At 37.0% G+C, this 26,415-nt stretch overlaps 3 protein-coding genes across 6 annotated transcripts in view; 2 read left to right on the forward strand and 1 right to left on the reverse strand.

Moving 5' to 3' along the window:
- Positions 1-6,012: 6,012 nt before the first annotated feature.
- The window catches only part of LOC118732740 (E3 ubiquitin-protein ligase Ubr3), a gene marked incomplete at its 5' end in the record, with an annotated part of 46,387 nt that continues 25,984 nt past the window's right edge, over positions 6,013-26,415 (reverse strand). The window contains 6 exon segments of one of the 2 annotated variants that reach the window (XM_036461864.1): positions 6,013-7,202; positions 7,285-7,424; positions 9,566-9,697; positions 9,759-10,531; positions 12,154-12,577; positions 13,359-16,376. In XM_036461864.1, coding sequence (XP_036317757.1) covers positions 7,085-7,202; positions 7,285-7,424; positions 9,566-9,697; positions 9,759-10,531; positions 12,154-12,577; positions 13,359-16,376 — 4,605 coding nt within the window. 2 annotated transcript variants of the gene reach the window in all.
- LOC118732782 lies at positions 21,725-26,306 on the forward strand. 3 transcript variants are annotated; one of them, XM_036461894.1, is made up of 4 exons: positions 21,725-22,251; positions 22,340-22,657; positions 23,011-23,207; positions 25,970-25,987. In XM_036461894.1, the coding sequence occupies exons 1-3, from the start codon at positions 21,982-21,984 to the stop codon at positions 23,155-23,157; spliced, it is 735 nt and encodes a 244-aa protein (XP_036317787.1). In that variant the 5' UTR covers positions 21,725-21,981; the 3' UTR covers positions 23,158-23,207; positions 25,970-25,987. The 3 variants fall into 3 exon arrangements, with proteins under 3 accessions (XP_036317787.1, XP_036317793.1, XP_036317799.1); XM_036461900.1 differs by lacking the exon at positions 23,011-23,207 and having other exon boundaries at positions 21,727-22,251; positions 25,719-26,306; XM_036461906.1 differs by lacking the exon at positions 23,011-23,207 and having other exon boundaries at positions 21,727-22,251; positions 25,970-26,306.
- LOC118732755 overlaps positions 26,250-26,415 on the forward strand; it is a gene marked incomplete at its 3' end in the record, with an annotated part of 8,318 nt that continues 8,152 nt past the window's right edge. Inside the window, exon 1 of the mRNA XM_036461873.1 lies at positions 26,250-26,385. Coding sequence (XP_036317766.1) covers positions 26,372-26,385 — 14 coding nt within the window. The remainder of the gene's footprint in view (positions 26,386-26,415) is intronic.

Consider the following 26,415-nt stretch of genomic DNA (forward strand, 5'->3'; position numbering starts at 1 on the left):
TTTTTAGCACTGCACTATTAGCATAATCGACGGTCACTGTCACTGTCACTACCACTCTCACTGTCACTGTCACGTTTGACGTTTCACTTTGTCCGCGACCTGCGACCTTCTCTGCCGGGTTTCCAAAATTATACTGAGTGAAAATAGATAGAAGTGTCTGATTTAAAGCACTGAATCGAAAAAGATACATATTGGTACTCATTGTTTAAATAAACACACATACACAAAGGCACAACAACAAGCGATCGAGAGTCTCGATTCGAGACCGATGGAACAATCGGGCGACCAACCATTGCTCTGCTCCCAACGATCGAGTAAATGCAATTTGCCGGTTGTTTTGCTGCTTTATCCACTAAGCTCCAAAGAGCACAAATAATACAAGTATCGTGCTCGTGCTTCATGGCGCCATATACATACATACATACATACTTATGTACCCTGCAGGGAAACCGAGGACTAGTGAATCAAATTTCTAGTTCTGAACTAGGTCTTTATCGCCAAAAAGGAACTAGAACCCCACCACTCCGAAATCGGCGAAAAGTGGCACTTTTAAAAACTAATTTTTCAGTTTTTTTTTTCACTAGAAATCTATATCTAAAGTGACGAATTTAGAAATGGTTCGGAACTATAGCAAAAGGCATGCAGAACGAACTGGATCTTATTTTTCGAATTTAGAACTAGTTCGGAACTATCGAATAAGAGATGCAGCGGGGGGCTTGTTTACTTTACATAGATATGTGTTCGGCGGCTTTTTCGTTCAAATACGCTTCTATTCTGTGCTTCGCAGATGCTTTTTCATAGCTTGGTAACACAAAACTAAAAAATTTGTGTTAACATTTCAACATCTTGGGACCGTCTGGAATCTAAGAAATAACAGCGAGCACCTCTGCAAACTCAGCTACAGCTAAAGGTATGTAAACTTACATTTCTCACAATCATTCAAACAAATTTAATTTCAAATTGAAAACACATTTCTTCCAAAATAACTTAAATTCGCACACACGAAAGAACCAAAAAGATTGAAAAATTATGATACTTTTTTCTTTCGTCTGTCGATTTTAGAACTGGTTCGGAACTATAGAATTTAGAAAAGGGATTCAACGCGAACCAGTACTGGGTCTAAATGTACTAGAAGCGCACCAGTTCAGATCTAGAGATTTTCCCCACAGGGTACATACATACATATCAGTGTGAGTATGTGCACACGATCATGAATAAGATTCATATTTGTTTCTATATATCCGTGAGGGTGATATTAGAACTAGTTAAAAAACAACTAGTTTTTCACTAACCACTTTGTGTCTGGTGTTAAAAGTCGTCCCTGCCAGCCAAATTCTTAATGTGGCTCGTGCCTCTGTTTGAAACGATTTTAATTGATTTTATATTTAGTAGTCCTTTCCCCTTTTTAGCCGACTTCAAAAAAAGAAGGAAGGTTATCAATTCATCGGAATATTTTTTATGTATTTTACCGGATAACTTTGGACCATGTGACCCGTTTTGGATAATTCTCAAGGGTGATCCCATACTAATTTGGTTTAGATCCGATCATTGGAGTATGAAGAAATTATATATAAATATACGTAAAAATAGCATAAATATTTGGTGTTTACACATTTGCTAGTGCGTGGCCGAGCTTCATCTCCGATTTGTGGTGCGCGCCTCGATGTTGTCGCCCACAGTTTTACGCCGCCTACAAACGTCAAATGGTTTGAATGAGAAGCTGTTTTTCATGGCTGAAATACACTCGGAGGTTTGCCATTGCCTGTCGAGGGGCGACCGCTTTTAGAAAAAATGTTGTTGCATTTTATTTTTTGATGTTGGTCGGAAACGAACCTGGGCTTGAAGCCAGGCCCTGCGGATGGTAGCGCGCAGTGAACGAATATTGCTAGTTGTTCAGTATGCCATCCACAATGAATGCAGGAGGACATCTGTATACTCAATTGTTGTAAATTTTAGGTTTTCTACCATTTTTGCCCATAAAATTTGGGCACTAAAGTCATAAACCATTCATCCAAGGCAACTTCAAAACAGACTCGGTGGTTCTACAACTTCGTTCAATTTGGATACAAAAATTTTGATGCATTTATCCCAGTTCTATAGAAGAGTACTAACATACTTTTTTTTTGCAACATAAATAGATTAATATAGATTAATAAACTCTTGATAGTCTGGTGTAGACTTGCATCAAATCCTATAAAATTGTAGTGACAGGAACACAATCACGTGTAAAGGGGCATACAACTTATCAGTTTCAAAAAATTTCATTGAATTCCAGGCAAATATATAATCAAAATCTTAAGAGATAAAGATTGCAAGGGATATTTATCAAACGTTTCGGTTTCGTTTTATTTAAATAGAATAGTTATCAAAATTTAGTACTATAATGCTCAATTTGCAATTGTGCATGCAAATACTTTCTTAAATACATATGTATGACTTATTATTTGTTACCAGTAAAAAAATTTAAATAAAAAGAAAAACACTGGCCACGTTACACTTATTTATTATTTAAGTAATTGTGCAATTGTCGGCGGCAGTGGTGTAGTTGTAAGCAGTGCGCGCTTCCACTCCGCAACGCCTGGGTTCAAACCCTGGCCAAAACAACATCGCAAAAAAATATAGAAAAAATGTTTTTTCTTAACAGCGGGTCGTCCCTCAGCAGGTAAACCTCCGAGTGTATTTCTGCCATCGAAAAACAACTGTAGGTCCCTCCGCTCTGTGTGACAACATCAAGGCGCACGCCACAAATCGGAGGAGAAGCGCGACCGGCATTAAAATTATAACTTTACTTTTCCACACCCTAATGTACATGTGTGTATACTTACATAAATATAAATACATATGTATGTACATCCACTATTGACATATTCTACCATGATGTATTGTGATTTTACGTTTAATGTTGCGGTTGACTAGGCGCCGCACAGTGGGCTGAAATGAGACCCTGTAGTCAAAATAAAATATCTCCCCTTGGGATTAACCTTTTTGTGGAGTTTTTATTTTTTTATTTTTATTAAGACCCTTTTCACATTACTTGGTATGATATCGGATCGACATTTTCTCCTCCGTTTTTTTGGGCTTACCGAAACGAATCCGGCGTGCAGTGATTTGATCACTTGTCGGAATACTTTAATTCACGAAATTAAATTTGAAAATTTCACAAGTCATTTAACAAAAGTATCCTCAACCTAAGCCAAAGACGTTATTGTTGTATTTATTTTTATCTATTTCATTTCATTTACTTCTTACTTTCTTCTTCTTGTTTTTGCGGGCCGCAAAATGTGTGCAGTAAATTTTCAGACTTTACTGGCCGTTCTAACTGCAGTGCGGTATGTCGAAATAAATTCGCTTTGATTTCATATATGCGACACTAATGTAGCCGGTATACTTTCGGTAACAAACAAATATGTCGATCAAACATCGTAGCGAGTAATGTAAAAAGCGCTCTAAAGGTAAATACTATACATAGTGGCGAAAATATAAATAGGCTAGTGAGATCCGCTGCGAATTCTGTCTTCAGAAGTCGAGAGACTAACTAGGGCAGCTACCAACAGTAGCTCGCGCTCGCTCTGGCCATTGCTCGATGAACGAAGAACAAGTAGTCTTCTTAAGGTTTTCAAAGCCAAACGTTAGGCTTCTCACAGGAATACTAACGGAACATTGGACCATTGGCCATATGGCCGCCAGGTTCGGAGCCCCTGCTGGGGCAGGAATGAGGAGGAGTTAGAACCCGTCCATCGCCCTTCCTTTGCGAGTGTCCAGCACTTCGAGTAAAACGCCTCAAGTTTCTTGGAGACCATTTATACGAGAACCTGAATACTTTGGGAATAGCTCCTCTGGAAGGACTGCTAGGATTCGCCAGAAAATCAAAATGGTTCGAAGACATGTAGAGATAGGCTTGTGGTAACCCCCCATGGGCATCGCAATGAGCCTTCGCGGCCTGCGATTGAACTCTTCGCAGAGCTGCCCGTTTAACATAACCTAACCTAACCTAGTGACATTTCAGCATCTTTAGCTATTTCCCTTTCGATTATTTAATGTTTAATATCTTTTATGAAAGTGTAGCTCATTATCTAACAAAAACTATGCAAGTCAAAATTTCAAACTTTGTACAAAAATTGCAAAGTTTAATAAAAATGTTGAAGTTTTTAAATAGATTTCTTAAAAAACATTATGAGTATGCAGTTTTGTAGCCCGTTCAGTTTTAGTAAAACAAACTACAAATTGTAAGTAGGTAGGATTCCATTGATTTTTGGATATGTGGAAGGTGTTGCTCATTTTCTCCATGCAGAAAAATTGTCGAGCATTATTTGTTTAAAATTGAAATTCTTTTCAATTGAAATCTTGTATGAATATTTATGAGAAGGTATGAGGTATACGAGGTAGATCCTCGCGGGACGATTATTTTCAGATGGAAATGATTTACGCCTTCTTACAATAAATATATTCGTCTCGCGGGACCTTTATTTCAGGACAGAAATTATTTACCTCTTCTCGTAATAATTATATGGGATTTTTACTTTTTTCTTCTCTCCGGCCGTTTATTTCAAGAAGGAAATTATTTACGTCCCACGTTTTCTCTTAATAGAATTGGTACTTTTACAACCGATTTCACGCAATTTTTTAATTTTAATTTTAATTTTGCATTTACCAATTTCATTACGCCCCTGTTTCACTACACACTTGTCCCGATTTTTTGACATAAATTTAACTAATGCAGCTACGAAGTTGAAACTAGGCGAAGTCAATAGTCATGGCATATATAAGAAAAAGCCCAATTCTTGACTTGTACAACGCCCACCTTAACCGCTCATACAACACTATTTGTAGCTCATTAAATATTTAACGCGTTAAATCTCCGAACTCGATTAAGAAGTTTCGCTTCAATAAAAACCAAATACAACCAGGCTCAAATTTTGTTATTTTGTTGTTGATTTGATACTCTAAAATGTCAAAAAAGGTAAACACAGTCTGACATTTATGAGTGATATGAGGGATCTTCGGGAATTCTGGGACTATTTCGGGATTTTCGAAACTACCTCGAAATTTTTGATGGTTTGGCGACTCCAATTGTGACCAAAATTTATATGTGATATCCTCGACATATTACATGCATATATGTATGCATAAACCTTAGGATACGATCTCTTACGAACGACAACGTGACAATGGCAACCCTACAAGAAAAGGACATTTTATACCGACCGATTCTCAATACACTCAAACAAAAACCAATACACATGAAAAATGCTGCAAAAATTTCCCCACAATTTTAAAGCAGTAAAACAGGGACCTTAAGTTGACATCAATCGAGGCCATATGATGAAAAGGGATGCAAAATCACATGTACAAAAAGGAACTGGTCAGATTTTTGAGAAATCCCTGCAATTCTGACGTAAAATATGATCCCAAAAGGCTGCAGATCTCCCAGTCATATGACCAGCAGATGTCTTGTAGGGAATGTTTTCTCTAACGCTCGTTTGCTCAAGTATTTATCGCGGTAAAATACAATCGCAAGAGGAGCTAATATGTGATCAAGGCGCATCCATGCAAGGTGGTGGTGATTGCATATTTTGTTATTGCTTTTTGGTACAGGAGGATGTCAAAACGAAAGGGAATAGGAGTTAACTTTCATCATTTTCTTTTGTTGACATCCTAAAGTTGCGCCGCTTCGTCTTGGATGACATTCTCCTGTACTAGTGTAGAGACAAAAATATCCAATCAGCTGATCAATCAATACCACCTTGTATTGATGCGCCTTGTACGAGATCCTATTTTCGAGCGATTGCGAGCGAATTTCTTCGCACTCTGATAAATACTTACTGTATAATACAATTTTATCACTACAACTAAGTGAAACTCTTTTTGGTTCGGCTATAAATAATAACCATAGCAAGGGCGCCCCATAATACAACGTGGAAGGACCAAGACCACCAACTGACGAAGCTTTTTGTCTCGGCCTAAATCGACAAACGGTTGTAGTGCCACATAAGAACTAAAAATAATAATAGGTGTGTGTTTGAAATAATGATTTATTTTTCTTAAATATACGTATGTTTTTGCAAGAAATTTTTATCTTCATCTACCTAAGGATAATATTAAATATTTATAAGAGCATTATCGATATTCAAATGTCACCCATTAATTTAATTAGATTAATATGATTGCTAATTTTGAGTGCAAAATGAAAATAATGAGTCTCATTCCGAATATTCAAATACATTTAGTTCCATCGCATCTTTGTTTTAATTGTCGCATAATTAATATTATTTTATATCACATAAATGAAATTAAATATGTTATGTTTTAAACTATTACATATGTATGTATTTTTAATTAGCTTTTGTTTAGGCTTAATCAAATGAGTTGTTCATAACTTTACATATACATAAATTACACAAGCACGCCAAGGCCGGCCTGCAATCGTCACATTCGTCATTACAAGTGGTTCATAATTTGACGAAGATACCTTTTCTTTAAACTGTGCATATGTATTGTGTGTGTAATATGTTTTTTTTTAATTTTATTTTTATGCAGTTTTATCGAGGATGTCTTCTATCCTACTATATGTATAGTTTTTCGAACCCTATTACTCCAGTTATTGTAATATTAATACAAAGAATACTTCAGCATTATCTGAATATTCTTACAAAGCTTGTAATTGGATAACACTTAAGTTTCTAAGCTACCTTTTGATTTTTGCTTAAACGTTTCACATGCATTAGTTCTTGTTTTTGACACCCTAGCTTCACTTAAGCCGATTTAAATTTTTTCTTTATCTACGTTATTTAAACATAATTAACCTGCAATTTATTCAACTGAAACTTCTATAGCTTATCAATAATGTAAAAGCAAAGCGTTTATTTGCCGTATTTAACTGTTTGCAACGCATTTTAAAAACGCGACAGATTATTTACTTCTTTGCTTCGCAAATTCTTCGAGATTTTTCAGTTTTTCATATTATAAATTAGACTTGAACATATCGTTCATAATATACGTATTTCGTTACATTTTTTGCTGATCAACGATTTAAATAGATTTGTCCTACTAACTCTTGAATCCTTCTTAGTAAATCTTCCCAGTTTCACAACAAATCCCGATGGAATACCCAAGTGTGTTTCGTATGCGCAAACTTGTGCGAAAGCCATTGTGATTCCAGTAAATTAAAACGGTCTTGGCTGAGATACAGTGGCTTGCCACGCCTATGGAAATATCAAGAAATGTTTGATAGAAAATATACAAAATACTCTTATATAGTATAGCATTTGGCAGTATTTAACTCACTTAAGGTCTCGATCCTCTTCATCAAAATCGTCTAAATACAGCGAGCCCCAGAGACAGGCACGTCGTCCACGGATCACTATTATGTAGGTAGATGTGACTACAAGAAATATTCCAATTCCTCCTCCACAGGTTATTGTATGCTAAAGTTAAATCCGGAATTAGTAACAGCAGTACTTGATATACATACGTACAGATCCCCTATACTCTATTATATAAAATTGAAAGCCAAGTTATCGTGATCAAACTCCCAAATCATCATCAGTACAAAAGTCTTTTTTCGGCAAATTTTAAATTTAAATTCAATGAAATGAAATGAAAAAATAAGATAAGCAAAAAACCACCAGCTCCGTCAGAATTGGGAAAGACCTATCCGAATCGTTTGCTGCCATCCGGTGTTTCAGGCAGGGCGACTCCCTTTCATTTGATTTCTTTAATCTGAAGAGCCGCACACAAGAGTGTGCAATTGCTGGCGTGTGCCGATGACAAAAACCGTTCTGCCTTTTCCCCCCCCCAAGTTGAATAAGGAAGCAAAGCGAATGGGTCTGGTGGTAAACGAGGAAAAGACGAAGTATTTCCTGTCATCAAACCAACAGTCAGCGCATTCGCGCCTTGTCACCCACAGTCAAGGTGTATCATACAAGGTGTGATTGACAGCTCAGTGCGGCTGTCTTTTAAGGTACTATTAAGAGCGTGTGTGAATCGGTAACAAAGTTCGCTGCGAGTAAATTTTTGACAAGTGTGGGGTGAATAAAACTTCACTAGCTCACGAGGCTAGTGAAATTTTTGACAAATGCATAGAAAATTTTGACAATCGCAAAGATTGTTGTTGTGTGTAATTTTTCTGCCTCAAATTTAAGCAAAAACAATAAAATATAAGGAAATGGAGTTTCTGGTGGCAAAATTAATAAGTATTACACTACGGGCGTGTGTGAATCGGTAACAAAGTTTGCGGTAAGTAAATTTTTGACAACTATGAGGTGAATAAAATTTCAGTAGCTCACGAGGCTAGTGAAATTTTTGACAAATGCATAGAAAATTTTGACAATCGCAAAGATTGTTGTTGTGTGTAATTTTTCGTAAACCAAAAGCTTAAATTGATGAAATGCAATCAGTGATGGTAGATAATTTCTTAAAAATGTTTCAAACGCTTTAATTGATTAAAATTAAATTGACTAAAAGCTTAAATTGATGAATTGCAATCAATAATGGTGCATGTTTTCTTAAAATATTCATTTCACTTCATTTTATAATATTTTATTCTGCGGTTGTCAAAAATTTACTGTTGTCAAAAAAATTATTCACCAGCTTTCCCCATAGAACTTTGTTACCGATTCACACGCGCCCTAAGTCAAAAAATATTAACAAACGATAAAAAATAAATAAAAATTTCAATTTGAAGTTTTGCCCACAGTTATAATTTCGAAAAAGTAGAGAATTTCGATAATAATATCAGCATAGAAATCCACGTAACAAGTTCTACTTTGGACTGGGTAGGCAATTCAGAAGTAAAGTCCTCCCTCGGCGTGTGAACACCAGGCTCTATAAGTCACTCATCATGCCCGTGCTGATATATGGCGCAGAAGCTTGGCCAATGGAGTAGTCGAGAGAAAGATTTTGCGGAAGAATGAGGGGCCTTCACGCATTGGCGAAGGCGACTCCAGCTTTGAAAGTATTCAACTCAAAACCCACTGGTGGTAGCAGAGGAAGAGGAAGGCCTCCTCTGCGATGGAAAGATCAAGTGGAAAAGGACTTGGCAAGCAGAAGCCCTTCAATTTGTGCCACTCTATACAAAATAGAATGGATAAATGAATGCAGAATGGCTTTTAGCTCCTGAAATTATCGACTGGATCGTTGTAGCAACAGTGGCTGCATTTTATTCACACCAGAATGCCTATCGAAAGAACCGATCGCTCACCGAAACAAGTGCCGGGTCAAAGGGAATTTCGGCATGCGGCTGCAGAGATTGAATAAATTCGTTCACGGAAAGTTTTTAGACTCTCCCTTTCAACTTGCCTGATAAACCTTTTGGATTAAGACTAGCTGAGTATACCTCCCAGTGCACCGTGCGCCCAGGCTTATTAAACAGCTGACGCACGACTTTTTCTTAGCGCTGAGACTTCCCGAGACCTCCAAACGGTTTTGGCCATGCGATTTGGCCTTGTCTCGGGACAGCTAGAGAGATAATATCTATTAGCCTGTAAGCTTGGTATTCTAACTGCATAAAATCGAAACTATATATATTTTAATTAAACAACTTATTAATATTTGTGCAAGAACTTACCCGAACAGCTTCGCAACAATCATTTTCCGCACAACATGTTTGTTTCAGACACACAATTGTACCACATAATAAACAAATGGAGCTTTCCTTTGGCACTTTGTAACAATTCAGACATGGACGTTCGTGGTAGTACTAAAAAAAAACACCAAAGACAATAATACAGAAACTATTATTTGAATTAGTACTGGCATACCGTGAACAAGCGCTCATATTCGCGTGGTAGCTCGAGGAGTTTCGGCTGCTGCCACGATGCATGCTGGTTCATGATGACGAGCTCTCGCACTGTATCGGTTGGTGGCCCTATATACATTAATTGCTCACACCAAAACTTGGGCAAAGTTTGTTCAGTTCCAGCAATGAAGCAGAGGCCCTTCGAAGCGTTAAAACAGTCCCAGTCCATTGAATCAGTTACGAGTTCCAAGTAATAAACCAGTCGCACAAACTCTAAGCCTGGAGCTGATATCTCTGGCATGTCGTGCCTGTAAAGATGCTGCCTCAGCAATGCCGCAATGCGCAGAAATGGTAGGCAAAGAGTTTGCAACTGAGCTTCCATGGATTTCATATTTACTTCGACCTCGGTATTGGAAGCTCCAGTACCAACTCCATTTCCAGGATTGCCTAATGCATTTAATTGTGCAGAAGCCGCCAACGCCGCAGCCGCAGCTGCAGCCGCAGCAGCTGTTGAAGTACTGGGTATGCATTCGCGACGTAAATGTGACATACGGTTTGTGTGATTCAGTACTAACGCCATAGCGCGTCCCAAATAGAGCATATTCGATAAGCTGCCACCGCTTGAACGTGATGAGTTGCGACGGCCACCAGTATCAGCATCATCCGTGGAAGGAGACTTGTTATATTTCGATATGATATAATCACATTCTAAATCAGTGAGCGTAACACAAAGTTGTACAACTATTTGATAGTAGAGCAAATTGTACATAACCTTAACCATACATGTGAAGAAATCTGCAAGCAGAAGAGATTATAATCAGTTATGATGCACATACATACATACATACAGTTACTCAAACAAATGACCACATGTTGATTTTCTTCAAATATTCGTAATGTTTTTCGAGCCAAATTTTTTTTTTTGTTATTTTTATATAAAAATATCGTCTAAGCTTTAACCAAAACCGTGTAAACACAGCAAACTTCAAACTTTATACAAAATTTAGGAAAATTCAACAAATTTTCATCAAAATTTCAACTTTTTATTCTGAATTTTAGTCTAATGAGGTGCAAGACGGCTAAAAATCGCGTTGATTTTTTTAAATTTTTTTTTTTTGGTGACGGATTTTTGCACTTCTTTTCATATAAGTATCAATTTCTTATAAAATAAAACGCGGGAGACAGTCAAACAACAAAATTATCTGGAAAAATGTTACGAATATTAAAAAAACAACACGTGGTCATTTGTTTTAGTCACTGTATGTGCATTAGACCGAGTCGAGCTCCCTACGAAAGAAAAAAATTTGTAATTTTCGTTCATTCCGAGTCCTAAAAACAGCCACAATCATTCTTTTATTTACATACATATGTATGTCCATATTTTAAGGTGTGATAGATCGTTTAAAATCAGGGACGTGAACCGGATGAAACATTTGGTCGGTTCGGTTCAGCGGTTCGAACCGTTTTTGCACTTTTGGATTGGTTCGTCAAAGCGGTTTTTTTGGTCTTTGAACCGGGGTTTCGGTTCGGTTCAACGGTTTGAAAAACAAACAAAAAAAATAAAAATAACGCGCAAGTTTAAGTGTCCAGTGTCAAGTGCAACAACGCGCAAGATTAAGGGTCAAGTGTCTGTCAAATGAGATGGGTTGCCTTTACATTGTATATTGTCACATGGTAGGTATTACCATGTTTAACAAAAAGACAAAAAAGTGAGTACATTTATCTATTGAAAATTGGGTGAAACGAACTTTTAAACTTTTATGGAAAGTGGTTCGGTTTTCGGTTCGGAGCAAACATTTGTGGAAAATTTCGGTTCGGTTAATGGTTCAGTTAATTAATAGAAAAAAGCGGGTTTCCGGTTCAAAACCGATTCACGTCCTTGTTTAAAATGCATCTTTGAGTAGCATTGATTATTTTACACTAATTAAAAATATAAGATTTTTTTTTTTTTTTTAATTTTATGGCAACTATATTTTAATTTCGACTGGAAAATTTAAATAGTGGATATTTATCGATAAGGAGGCAACTTAGGTAAACAGGATATTATAGTGCAGAAATTTTTATGTTACGTTCGGATTTTATAAGTATGTACTGTTCTAATTTCGAATAGTTGATTGCCTTGAAATTATCGTGTATGAGTTATACGAATTAAGGTAGACGGAAATTTGTATTTATTTTTTAAGTCAATGTATCACACATGGCACATTTGCTGCAAGAGCGTCATAATCCATAATAAAAATAAAGACAAGTTGCCTTCTAATGAGCTATGGTTAATCGATGCACAGCTATAAAAATGTTAAACAATTTACAAAAAGAGGTTTGAGATCATTTCTGCACACTTAACTTTTTTTTTTTTTTTGATTATTACACTCTTGCAGCAAATGAGCGATATGCATGTGAAACTGTGTAGAACTCACCTTGATCCAGATGTAGAGGAGCTAGTAAAATAAATTTCAAAAGTAATGCTATGGGATCTGCTAAAAGGCTGGGTATCAATTCGCGACAATGTGAAGGCACTGGAGCCGCATCGGTTACAGGTAATCCAGCAAGTGAGGCCCACGATCGCCATAATGGCCATTCCACCAGCACCCGCACGTGCACCGATAACACATGCAACAGAGGAACAATGCAGTCACGTTTTGGTTTATAACGCGTTGCATTTGTTGTGCACAGAGAACCGCCCCGCTGTATAATTTCAGACTCTAAGTTCGTGCGAGCAATCGATGTAACAAAGATAAATAAACTTCGAAACGTGGGTGGCACACGCTTCATTTTACGATGAGTTATATTTGTCATGTCTTCCATGGCGCGGCCCATGGCTTCCGAGAGTTTCGTTGACGTCTGCTAAAACGCGAAAATCCAAAAAGGAGAATATGCTTTAGGAAAAAGTAAACTGACTAAAAAGTGTGTAAACCAGGCGCGCACCCATGGGACGAGTTCGAGTGGTTCAACTCTGTCAATATGCAAAGCAAAAATAAACTATTTCGGACACATAGTTGAATCATCAAATATTTTCTAAGTTAATTTGAATGTAATCAATTGAATATTTATTTTTTCGGTACAATATCCTCATTTTCATCTAACCGAAATTAGGCAAATGGTCGTCAAACAAACGAGTTAGCATCTCTGCAATTTATATAAAGATAACTTTACTTATGACACACAAATGTAGTGGCGTCCACTGTGACTGAGTGCTTAGAGGTGCGTACTAACACTCCGTAGAACCCATGGGTTTTGAAAATTAGAAAAAGCTTCTTCTTACAGCGGTCTCTCCTCGGCAGGCAATGGCAAGTCTCCTAAATATATTTCTGCCATGAAACAGCTTTTCATAAAATCCATTTGCCGTTCGGAAGTGGCGTAAAACTGTAGGCCCCTGCATTTGTGCAACAGCATCAAGACGCACATCACAAATAACGGAGAGGCTTGGCCAAACACTTAGCAAAAGTGTAAGCGCCAACATATTATTATTATTATCTTTATATGTATATGTACTCTCTACATTGATAAATGCCTTTGAAAACACACAAAAAAAACCCTTATGACTTTTTACGCCACCAAAAACTTATCTTTAAAGAGAATTTTCTGGGTGCGCACCTGGTGTAAACCGACTATAAGTGCTTACCGTTGGGCGCGCATTTTCTTTGATTAAGTTTGTCAACTCGGCTACTAGTTGCTCGAAAGGTTGAGTGCCCGAGCGCACCATGGGAGTGGGCCTGTCTAGTTGAGGACTCAATGGCAACACCGAGTTAGAGAGCTGTCTGCATACCGGACAATAAAACTCGCCTCGTTCATGCTGATGCTGGCGCTGAGTGGCGTAGAGTGTTTTCAAGTATGCATCCAGGCAACTGAGATGAACATGGTGGCCACACGATTGAACATGTACACCATTCTCGTAGGCCATGTTGTTGGAGAGATACCAAGACTCTTCGCCAAATTTTAAACTTAGCAAATCAGTTCGTCGATTGAACTCAGTGGCTAACCTTGTGGTCAGCTTTAGGCGCTCCTCGTCTTCGTGACAAAGCGGCAATGGCAAACGTTCAGCGGTGCGACGCCGATGTCCAACAATGCCACTGGATTCAACCAATACCACAAGCCCAATAGGATTGGATTCCGTGCTGGGTGTTGTGCAATTGCAAATAATGCAGTCATACTCTTTTTCGCGTGGCTGCTCTTCGTACAAATCATCGTCTTCGTCGTCCAGGCCACACTCCATATTATGCGCCGCCGTTTGCATGAACTCCTTCTGCTTATTTGCGAACTCTTCCATCATTTTCATTTGCCGTTCGCGGGCGCGCTTCCGACGTTCCTCCTTTTCCCTGGCTTCGCGGGCCCTTTGCTCCGCTTGCTTTTCTCGTTGGTTCGGCCAAAGGCGCGAACGTATCTCATCAATGCTTTGTGCACACAACTCATCACGCTTAGCTATTTTACGTATAAGATTACCAATAAAATATGGACCATCCCCAATTCGAGAATCGGATACTCGTATTTTTTTATAATTACGATTTCGCTTTCTTATTGTGCTGCTGTACGGTTGTTCGCGTTGACTAGAATCAAAACTCAAGTTGGAAGCTGCGGCCGAAGTGCTTGCCTCCGAACAGTCTATATCCATGGCAGTAGGAGAATTCGAAGCGTTACCCGCTTTCTGACTCCATTCGTCTACCTTCAATACGCTTGCATTGCCTGATGTACTTGTTGATGATGCTGCTGCGGACTTTCCCAATTCACATGTCGCACTTTTATTGTGCTTATTTTCCGCGTCGCTCTCTTCAATGTGTGTCCCTTCTGTAGAATCTTCTTCTTCTTCTTCCTCCTCATCTTCAACATCACTCAATGAGAAGCTATCCAATGTACCGCTAAGTTGAGAATGTAGCTTTAAAAGCAACGAAAGTATACTTTCCTCTATGAGAACTTCGTCCTTGTTTTGTCCCCCAATTGCATTGTCTACTAACTGTGTAGTCCGTTTTCGAGTACTCGAATCGAAGGTGCGTCGTCCTAAAACTCCTCGCATTGTTGTTGTGGGCACTATGCTTCTACTACCGACCGGCACAGCCACAGGTTGCACCCGCTGAAATGGCAACAGCATGCTGTTGCTATTATTGCTGGTTGGTGAAAACATTTCATTTTGCTGTTGCGGATGTTGTTGAGCTTCCGTAGCCCTCCTTAAGCCTCCGCCCGATGTACCACTAGCGCCCACACTCCCACCAGTCGCTACACTACCACCAGCCAGTAACTGTAATTCTCTGCGGATAGCCACTTCCATTCCACTTTCGGGCAATGTGATAGGTTGCAGCGAGAAACGAAATCCAACTGACGGTGCGGCACCCTCAATAGCATCATCGTCGTCTCGCAGCGTATCGTCTTCTTGACTATCTTGTCTAATGACCAATCCTTGTTCGGGCACCACAGAGAGATCCGGTGGCAAAGCCACTTCCATATTCTGCATGCGCACCATTGCTGTCGAAGTTGCGCCCGCCACACTCACACTCATCGAATCGTCGTCTAAGTCATCATCACTGCCACCGATCATAGGCAATGCAGCCGTCGTCTCTGTTTCCACATCATAATCCAAATCACCGTAAAATTGACTCGAACGATAGTTCGCTGGCGAAACCTGCGGCTCGTGTGACTTTAAGGAAAGTTTCGTAACGACATATCGCAAATTGCAGCTTAGATTATCCGTCGGATAACAATGGAAAAGTTTGGGCGGATCCCGCCTCATTGCAAATGGATATCCGGGTTTACCTTTCGGTTCACATTCCACTACAGCAGCCTTATCATTGCTGGCGCCATTTGTGTCCTCACTCTTTTCGACAGCGACCTCCAAGAGAAAAATTGCCAGAGCTAACAGATGCTCGGATACATCGCGTGAGTGCACCGCCCGAAACAAAATAGAAAGTATGGTAGAATGAAAAACCCGAGAGTTCAAAATGCGACATGGATCGCTGAAAGCAGCGCCTACAGGACGTGGCATGCGAAACGGTGGCCATAAGTTACCGCTCGTCGGCATCTTATTCTTACTCTTGACGTAATTTGTAAACCGATCGAGGGAAGATTGAAAATCCCTCCGATGTACGGCACGTAGTAGCACATGCAAAGGGTCATAATATTCCTCCCACACATCATCTATAGGCGTGAAAAGACCTTGTTCCAAGTTTTCCGAGCCGGAGGAAGGCGCTTTATATACAGACAACTTCTTAAGGAAGTTTTCGAAGTTTTTCGTATGTACATTACCCGATCTCTCAGGCATTAATTCTAACAGTTGTGAGTGTGTTTTATTTTCAGTAGCCAGTAAAGCGCTGATCTCAATTATACATTGTGTAGCCTCGTCGTTGCCGAGATTGGTACGACTGGTAACAAGCGTTGCCAGGAATGTTAGGAATCCCTCTAACATCGAGCACTGCTCCATCTTTTGGGGCTGCTTCAGTGGTGCCAACTCTAGCCACTGACCCACACCAAACAGTTCGATTGTGTTCTGCAAAAAGAAGTACTGTGGCAAGTTTGTAGCACAGATTTGCAGAAAAAAGAGGTCCATGTCGGCCATAGAATTGCAGAAGTTCGCCTGTATATAAGTCATAGCTTGACCTTTGATTTGTAAGCCATTGCGAACCCATTTCCCCGCCAATATCTCATAAAAGAAGCTCTGAAAAATATGAAAATATTTCAAGTTAAAATATGAGATACTAAAATTTTAAAATTTTGTATGTCTTTAAAAAACAAATCGCTAGATAAACAAGGCGAATTCATATAAGGTGCTAGCGGTAGTACAAAAACAAACTTACATGTATTTTGCTTTTGCTTTCGGTACACAAATGTCAAATTTCATCTATTCTTCGCTCAATGAAGAAGAGGGAAAGCAAATTGCAACACTCTCACTTTTTCGCTCACTCTAAAGTAATTGCACTTTACTGTGGACGCTACCTATCTTAAATTTATTTTTTACATTAGTAAAGACTATTAAATTTTCTAGATACCTATGTCAACAATAGAAATATTTATAATTAAAATAATTTTAAAAAGTAAATGTCAGAGAATGTTCTTTCGGGTTATAATAAAGATTCCGATTTCCAGTTCTGTTTTAAGTCTTTTATTTAGACTTAAAAATCAAAGTCTACATGGATCGCCTATTATAACTCAATTGTTTCTTAATTTTCGACCTAAGCGCTTATTGCTTTTGACCACAGATATGTACATATGCTATGTAGATAAGCTATGAAATACGAAAAAAGGGTATGAAAGCCCTTTTCCAGAATGAAATATTTTCACGGGACGGGAAAACGGATTAAAAGCAAACAACTTCGTGAAGTTTAAAAAAAATTATAAAAAGTGAAATGATATTCGACGATCGGGGAATGAAAGTGCGTGAGGTGGCTGAAGCTGTAGTCATCTCAACTGCTGGTGCATCACATTTTACACAAATATTTATACATGAAAAAGTTATCTGCTCGATGGGTGCCGCGATTGCATACACCCGACCATAAGGCTAGCCGTGTGGATGACTCGTCGCCTGGATAAAAGATTGTCGTATGTTACTTTCGGCTGGTTTTGCGAAATCGCGATTTAAGTTTGGAATGCAATTTCTCAAAAACGCGACGATGTTCTCCAGTCTCTGAGTTCACGAAATTTTTAAATTATTTTATTTTTATTGTTTATCGTTAATTATTAATTATTTTTAAGTTTATGAAGGATTTTCTTTAAAGGGGGAAAACACGACACCCACAAGCTGGTACAAACACAAAAATATCAAGTGTAAGTTGCTGGTAAGGTATTGCCCTTCACCTGGCGGTCCTTACCACTTCCTTGCCGAATCTCCATTACTTTAACAAAAACGTGGCCGCCTTATGTAAGTAGGAATTAAGAATGTACATTTGGTATCAGGCATACCTCTGAGCCGCTTTACAAAATAAGTTACGTGTAATGCAGAGCAGTCGCTCGGAATAGTTCGGCGCTTGGAAATAAGTACGGCTGCACGTTATTTTGCAACTGACAACGTAATGTGTCGTCGGAGGTGTTCATTTTGCGCTTTACTAGTAGATGACATTGGCCATGATGACAATTTTGGTACTAAAAACTGAAAGAAAACATGGCTTACCTCGCAAGCATTAGCAGAGCTAACACAATTGGGTGGTTCACAAGGTGTCGTACTTGTCGTATTGTTGTATGTTGTAAAGTTTTTAACGGCTAAATACATGTTTAGATGACTTGAAATCACCACCAACTATATTTTAATTGTGTGAAATTTCATAATAAAACTTTTATGTTAGCTTATGGTTTTAGCCGTTTAAAGTTTATGACATACAACAGTACGACAGTATACAACACCTTGTGAACTCCCTAAATGTAATACGAGTATTTTACTTGTCTTCCGTTTTATATTTAATTTAGAAATAAATCACTTAAAGCTCGCTATAAAATGATGCTCAAAATGTAATTATTTTTAAATATTTTTTTGAAGTATTTTTTTTTTTAAGTAAACAACCACTTCTTTAATTCCTTCAAAGAATATGGTAGCTTCAATTTAAAAGAAAATGTCATAAGCACAATGGGAGCCATGGCGGGTAAGTGGAAGAAGCGAAACTACCTTTAAATATTTGTATCATGTATTATATTTCTATATTGGCAGTAAGCTATCTTCTCAATGTGTAAAAATTCCAAAATCATAACGAGACAGTCGAGTACATGATTCAATAATAAAAGGTTTGCTCAAAAAGCAGTTTTCTCGCTCCCTCTTGACAAAATCGGCTCCCTTAGCAAAGCACTGTGTGTGGATTCGTGTGTGTGTGTGCAAAGCTTTTGTAAGGCAGCTAAGGGAGTATCAAAAGTCTAATGTCAATAATGAGCAAACCTTTAATTATTGAATCATGAGTCGAGTAGCGTTTTTGTGCATGATAAAAATATAACAAGGTAAAACCATTGAGAGGCAGTCTGACGTTTGCCAACAATATAATTTTAAAATCAAAACTCAAACTCACACACACATTCTCATTTTCAATCTCAAACAACAACAATTGTGAACAATTTAATTTTTTTATTTTCAATTTTATATAATTTTAAAATGTTGGCAAACGTCAGAACAAAATCATGGCCGACGAATTGAGAGAATGAATTTACCTTGTAATGTTTTTATCATGTTTTTGTGTATGCATTGTGTTTATTTATAAACAAAAATTTCGAACAACTGTCAAATCACTCCAGTGGCGGATTTAATTTATATTGAAGCGACCATGTGTTACTAAGAAAAGGGCTAGTGTAGTTAAAAAAAAAAAAAGTTGAACAACTTTTTAAATAGAAAAGTAAATACTATTTATAGTTCAAATCATGATAGTACAATTAAGCAAGGTTAGATTAAGATTTTGGCGTAAGTGTAGAATTAACTCGTCTAATTTTGTCACACGCTTGCATAGATATCCTGAATAGCTTTTCATAGCTTTGTTTTCCTATTAAATGAGTTCTTCATAAATTTAAGAATTCGATTCGCACGCTTGACGCTCCGAAATATAACGTGGCTTTACAAACCGTTGCTTTTTGTAGCGCAAAGACATTCGTTCATATTATTATATTGAACAAGAACGTATGTACATACATATATACATATAAATATGAGCCGTTTATTTTGAAAGTGACATGAGTCACTTCCCAGCTCTTGTGCTTAAATGACCGGTTACTGGTATCTTAGCGCGTCGGTTATTCGTTCAACTTTATCAACCAATGGTACAAGGCAAGGTTTTGCCATTACTTTACGACGATAGAACGATTTGCAGATACGTTCGGCTGCAAGTAGCTGGTCCTCTAAGCACAAGAGGTACGTACGAGGTGACTTATGCCACTTTCAAAATAAACGGTTCATATACATAGATTTTAGCGTAATAATAATGCCGGTAGTAATGCTCCTGCTCTTCTCACTTGAGTTTAGTAGTACAATCAAAGACAAAATTGAACCACAATTCTAAACCACTTATCGTAAAAATTTTTTCTGTGATTGAAACGCTGATGACTGGTTAACCGATTTCAAAATAAATAAAAAAAAAACACGGGCATCCTCGATACTCTTCAGTTTTGGGGAGTGGCTGGAATTTTTTTTCTTGCCGCCCTAATGTACATACAAATGCAAATAAATATCGCTAATTTACTAAAAAGACCGTAGTAAGTAAACACCGACATTTTTGATGCACGTTTAATAATATAGAAATCGGATTAATTTCATTATTAAATCTCCAAAAACGCAAATTTAGAATTACATACATCTCTATATTAACAAACGAGCTTCATATCCATTGTATAAAAATTTCGTGACGCTTCTTTATTATTTTTTTTTTTGTGCGGGAATGCTCCTAGATTTTCTTTTGTTTATTTAATGTTTACAAGTTTTTTTTTGCCTACCACATTACACACCCAGCACCACATAAATCCTTATTTTAAAATTTTCAAAAAATTTTAACATTCAAAAAACTTTAACAATTACACCCATACAATTTAATCTTTTTATTCCGAATTTTTAAGAGAAATTTTAGATATGCGCTTTTATAGTTGATTAAATTATAGTAAATTAAAGTGCAAATTTCAGGACGCGTTTTAATATTTTTTTTTTTTTGTCTGACAGTGTTGTGCATTTTCATTCATATAAAATATGCTCGACAATTACTTTTATATGGAAGAAAATGCCTAGCACCGTCAGCAAAAAACAAAAATATTCAAGATCAATGCGATTTTCTAGCGTTCTGAAATTTGCACTTTAACCTACTAATTTAATGGGCTATAAGAGGGCATGGGCATACCTATTTTTTCTAAAAATTCTGAATAAAAAGTTTTAAATTTTTGGGTGTAATTGTTAGTTTGTGGAATTTTTATAATTATAAACATTAAATAAATAAAAGAAAAAGGCCAAACTTGGTCAAAATGTCACTTAACTTAATCACCTGGCCACAAGTGTGCGTACATTAAAGCTCTCGCCTCCTGGAGTTGGCCTATGCCGAAAAAATTATACCTCTATTATTTTATTTTGATATCAAAGACTATTTAGAGGTCGCTTAAAACGCTCATAGTTTTCCATGTGTTTTATGTGGGGGAAAAAACTATTTTTCGTAGAAATGGTATTGTATTCTTGGAAATCAATATTTTTCAATCAGGGATTTCAATAACAATATCCAATTGTTTATTTAACAATTTTTTAATATTCCATTGAAACGAATAAAACGACATAAATTTAAATATGCCCTAATTATCTCTATTTCAGTAGTAACCTCTTTTTAAATGACTACATTTCATTACCTTTTTGGGAAATATTAAAAAAATCAAAAGAAGTTGTAATTTTTGTCTATGGAAACTTTTATTTCATGCACTTCAACTTTAAATATTTTTTAATATTTCTATGAAGATTATATAAATGTCATTTTTTATGAAAACGAAAGCGTATTTATAATTCATATTTTACAACACAAAAACATTGTTCGTGAACATTAAGTGTTTTGGCTAAAATTTATCTTTGAGTGCTTTAAGGTAAAATAGGGTTCTTTTCAGTGTCCCACCAGTCACATTCATTCAAATGATAGTTACATAAAACTAAGAAATCGTTTGGAATTTTTGTTAAAGCAATACATTAGTTATCGTTCTATGTTAAAAAAATACCTTTCGCTCTTATATAAGTTCTGACGACATAGTTAAAATTCACAACTGATCACATTCTGGATTAAAATGTCCCACCAGTCACAATGGAATGGCCCATAACTGTTTTTTATAAGTCCCCCAAAAAACGAAATGGGTGGTAAAAAAAGCGAAATAAAAAACAGAGGTATATTTTTTTGGATATAGAACAATCCTAGGGGCGAGAGCATTAAAATTCAGACTTTAATTTTTCACAAATATTTGGAGCTCCCTAATGTACTGCAATTTAACATTTCGGAGTGGGAGTGCAGTTAACAGACTGTAGCGTAATGGCAATGTCGCTATCAACATTTACGAGTGCTCTCTGAACGCACTTGACTCTCTGAGTTAGTTAATAAATTTCTTTATTCGTGTATTGGCCTCTGACGAGCGTTGACGCGGTGTTTGGTGTGCGTGAAGTGGTTTTTTCGGTGAAACGTGTTTAAATACATTTTATTCCTGTTTGTTTAGTTACTCTTCTTAAAAAGCAACTTCTCCGCTATTTATTGCGCAAAAAATGTTTTAACACTTTATTAGCGTTAAAGAAATTACAAAGATCTCAAACAACCAGCTACAATACCTGCAGAAACAAATATAAAAACACAACCATGTATTTACCATGCCATTTGTCTTGGCTGGTGGTAGTTTTCCTTCTATTCTTCGCCACACCACCGCCCGCCGATGCCGTTATAGAGGATGTACTTGATATTATTCATGTGGTGAAAGAAGTTACTGTTGGTGTACTAAAGGCATGGGACATTGTTCAACAATCACAAATCGCTCAAAGCATCGAGTTACCTTTGATGCGCGAAAAACAACGTAAAGTTTTGAAACGCTTGAAGGAAATGAGCCGTCAAATAGACCAGGCAGAACAAAAGGTTTGCTAACGCACGCACATGCTTGCATATATGACATATATGTATGTATATGTAACAAATATCATGAACTTAAACTGCTTTTATTTAGTATGCTGAAAACGTCGCTTTGGCTGTTGAATCTGTGACTGCATTTATGAATAGTAATGCACCGCTTATGGCCAAAATGAATGATATCCACGATACGATGAACCGCATATCCTCGCGTTTCCAGCAAATGCAGAAGTACGAGGAGTATCAGGACAAACTTGAAGCCAGCACTCTGATTACCTTCGCCGAATGGGCAGTGTCGCCCAATGCGCACTCGGTACATCATTTGATGGATCGCTTGCATTTAATATTACTTGGCCCAGAAGAAAAGGAGAACACAACAGCAAATATGTTGTCCATGCTGGCAATATCTTACGAGGTAAACACTCAATATTGCTGCCGGCAATCCTAGATATATGTACATACATATGCACCTAACGAAAACTCAAGGATAGCATGGTACTGTATTTTGTAAATATGTATGTATGTAAGTCTTTGTGAAAACACCACGGTTTAATTCCTTGGCGTTGTCTTCGGATTTCGGCGACTGCCGCCCACTTATTTACATATTTGACAAATTTCAATAATATTTGGATCTCAAACTATGACTAACAAAAAGGTTATGGTGCTCTTTTAAAAGTACTAACATAGATTCAATCAGCAAAATTTAGCATACATACCTAATCGTTCATTTTAAACCCGTAATCTAAATGTCCACTATTTTGTTGAAAGCTGACAAAGGAACCCAACTCAAGCTGTGTGTTTATATTTATGAAATATAAACACGCAAATTGGAATAACACAGAAAGTGTCGGTGAAATCGGAGAAGCTAATTCAGCAGTCGCTGCACAAAAAAGCATAAGCATTAACGACGAATAGTTGTGTGACTCATTCAATAATTCATGTGCCAACAAAGAATGAGAAGACTGGTAAATAGCAATACTGTAAAAGATTACTTAAAGCGAATAAATTAATTCGAGTCAAGTGACTTGACGCAGTGTAATAGCAGACACATACTATATACAAACAAATGTATGTAGTAAATGATATGCTACTGTAAGCGATGAGTTTATGAAATTAATCATAAATCCTAAATGATTTCCAAACCAGAGGAAAACAATTTTTTGTTGACCATGGCAACCATGATTTGCCAACAGTGCTGACCCATGCACAGGGCAGCTGAAAAATGTGAATGCAATTTAAAAATGTGAGAATGAACACCAATGTTGGTTGAAGTGAGTGCAAGAAGAGTAAGAGCAAGCAAGCACTTTAGGGCAAGACATCCATCCGATAAGATGGAAGCAAATATGTTTAGACAAAATTAAATAGTAAAACAGTGAATTTAATATACTTGGGGGCCCTAAATAATGATCAGCAATTATAACAAATTTAATAATCAGGGAACTAACCAATAAATATCATTTAGGCAGTTTGGCAAAATTATTTTATTTTGTTATAATTACAACGTTATTTTTGTCACATATTCCGCAAATGTAGTATTGGAGAAACGAAGCTAATTAAATTTAGTCAGGACTGTTAAAAACTATATACTATATATAGACTGTTAAAAACTATGTAAGCAGTAGATGACGGATCTTATACTTAGTCAGCAGGTTGATTTATAACTAATAATAATATTTACAACTGTAAAAACCTGTTCACGATTAGCTCTGCTAAATCGCCGAAGCTTGGCTTAAAATTTCTATCAAAAGACAACTTAGCAAATTCAAATAACATAGCCCATAGTCAAGTCACTCACAGGCACATACGTACAATATATGTACATACAAATATACATAATGCTCGCTCTTCTCCGCATCTGTCTACATGCAGGTGTAAAACCAACGAACACACCAACCAATGTGACCAAGCGTTAACAAAAATCTACTTGACAATAATTATAGAAAAAGTTGGATCTCATTAAAAATTAAGTTAAAAATTGTCAGCGTCTTAAACAGTTATAAGTTACAAATCATAATTTCTTTTAACATAATCAGACTCTATAACTCATGCTAGACTTATCCGACCCCGTTTGCTGCAACAGTCGAGAGATATTTCAATTCAGATTCAGACTTTCCTGTAAAGCACGGATAAGAACTTTTAGACTTAGACACTAGAACCACTTGGGTAGCTAATATTTGTGCTCATCCGCTAAACTACATATCACACCTTTTATCTCTAAAAACTATTTCACCTAAATTTATAAATATTTTGAATGTGATGTAAATTGCTTGCATGGGTCTTTTAGAGTGTCTCAGACACTGTATAACAATCTTCAAAAGATCTTCGTATATACATACAAAAATTAATTAAATTTTCGCATAATACGTAACCCAGCTTCCCTATCAAGCGAGTGTGAAATTTATAAAAAAAATCCTAGTGCTATTCACTAGTAACAGGCCTGTGTTTTCTGCTGGCCCGTAATGGGTGCCCGAAAATGCCTATTTTGTTTTCCTTTTGTTTCAGAGAGTATTTTTTGTTTCTTAATAGCCCAAGTTCGACCGGAATATTTTTTCGGGCGAGTTTGTGAAAACTATCAAACTGCCAGATGAAGAGAATGACAAACATGCAAATTTTAGCTAATAGATATAGGCATATTTAGCTGTTTTTCTTTGATTGATAAATCACAAAACAACAACGAAGCTATGAATTTAAGGTTATTGTGTTCGCTGTCGGTCAAATCTTAATGTCCCGAAACAAGCCCGAAATGGGCATTGAACATTTTTTCTACAAAGCTGATAGTGGAAAATAACGCCTTCATATTGAGCCCTAAAAGCCAAAAAATGTAAGCGACAATTTTTCAATTTTAATTTTGATGCAGAAATGCGTCTAGATGCTCTAAGAACATTTCTGCATCGAAAAGAAAATTAAAAGAGTGTCGCTTACATCCATCGTTTTGACGGTTAGGGCTCGATATGCACTTTACATTTCCACGAATTGTCTTCAACTGGAGCAAACATGTTACATTATTCGATCATCAAAGCATAGTTACCCCAAAAGCATTCAACAAACGTACATCTTTTGAGACCCTGAACTAATCTGGTAAGAATCAACAAGTGACCATATTTTATTCAAAGTATAGTATTAAATATTTGAGGAATAATAATGTCACGAAGCTAGCCCGATATTCTCAATTCTTCAAAAACTAACCTGGTAACACTAAAACACACTCTTCATCAGAGCGGGAGGTACGCACACATATCTACTATCATATATAAATACATAGTATATGTAAATATATCTCTCCTCACCATCGATTCACAATCTCAGCCAGCGCTGAGATTTAGCGGAATCGTCGCCATTCGTTGACTGGTGGTCTACCCACCTCAACATTTTCGGTTCGTTTACATGTTTCGACCTCGATTCGTTCTCAGCTTGGTTACGAGTTTCGCCTCTCATCAAAATAAAATTCCCATTCTATCGCCGTGTTTTTACTTTAGCTTTGCATACTGAACAAAACAGACAAAGTGGCTCGTCACAGCGCGGCAGCACACAATTGTTTTAAAATTAAACAAAAGTAAAGAACCAATCTACTTCCATTTGGATCGCGTAATACTAAGCATTTCTACATAGAAGAGAGTTAAATTAGCATTGTCATTTCAGTAGAGCTTCGATATATTTTACTTTTCTGCTGAAAACAGCATAAAATAAGAAATTTTCAAAGTGATAAACGAATTTCCGTGTCGAACAGAGGTGGTTGTGCATGCCAAAACGAAAGCGCATCAGACGTCATAAACACAGAATAAGTGTTTGTGTGTGAAACGGAGGAGAAAACAAAGACTTGAAATTATTGAATTGCGATGAGATTTCGTTTATCCAACAGACAATAAGCTACACAATCAGACGTGTTTGCACGTACATAAAATGTGCATAAAAATGTCGAATCGTAATAAAGTTTAGTCCAACTGTATACATTTCACGCAAACGGCTTACAGCATACAGCTTTTTTTTTTTACAAATCTAATATAAAACCTATGCTCGAGGTCAAAAAAGACATTTTCATCTCTTGTGGTGATAACAAATAATAATAAAACAAAACACAACGCTAAATCAAAACAACAATCAAAACTTAAACTTAAGCAACACAGCAAATATGCTGTTACTTAGGAAGCGCAAAAACCACTGCGTAATGGCAAC

This window comes from Rhagoletis pomonella, unplaced genomic scaffold (assembly GCF_013731165.1).
Source record: "Rhagoletis pomonella isolate Grant_MI unplaced genomic scaffold, Rhpom_1.0 Rhpom_scaffold_00002, whole genome shotgun sequence".
In the NCBI taxonomy this organism is placed as follows: domain Eukaryota; kingdom Metazoa; phylum Arthropoda; class Insecta; order Diptera; family Tephritidae; genus Rhagoletis; species Rhagoletis pomonella.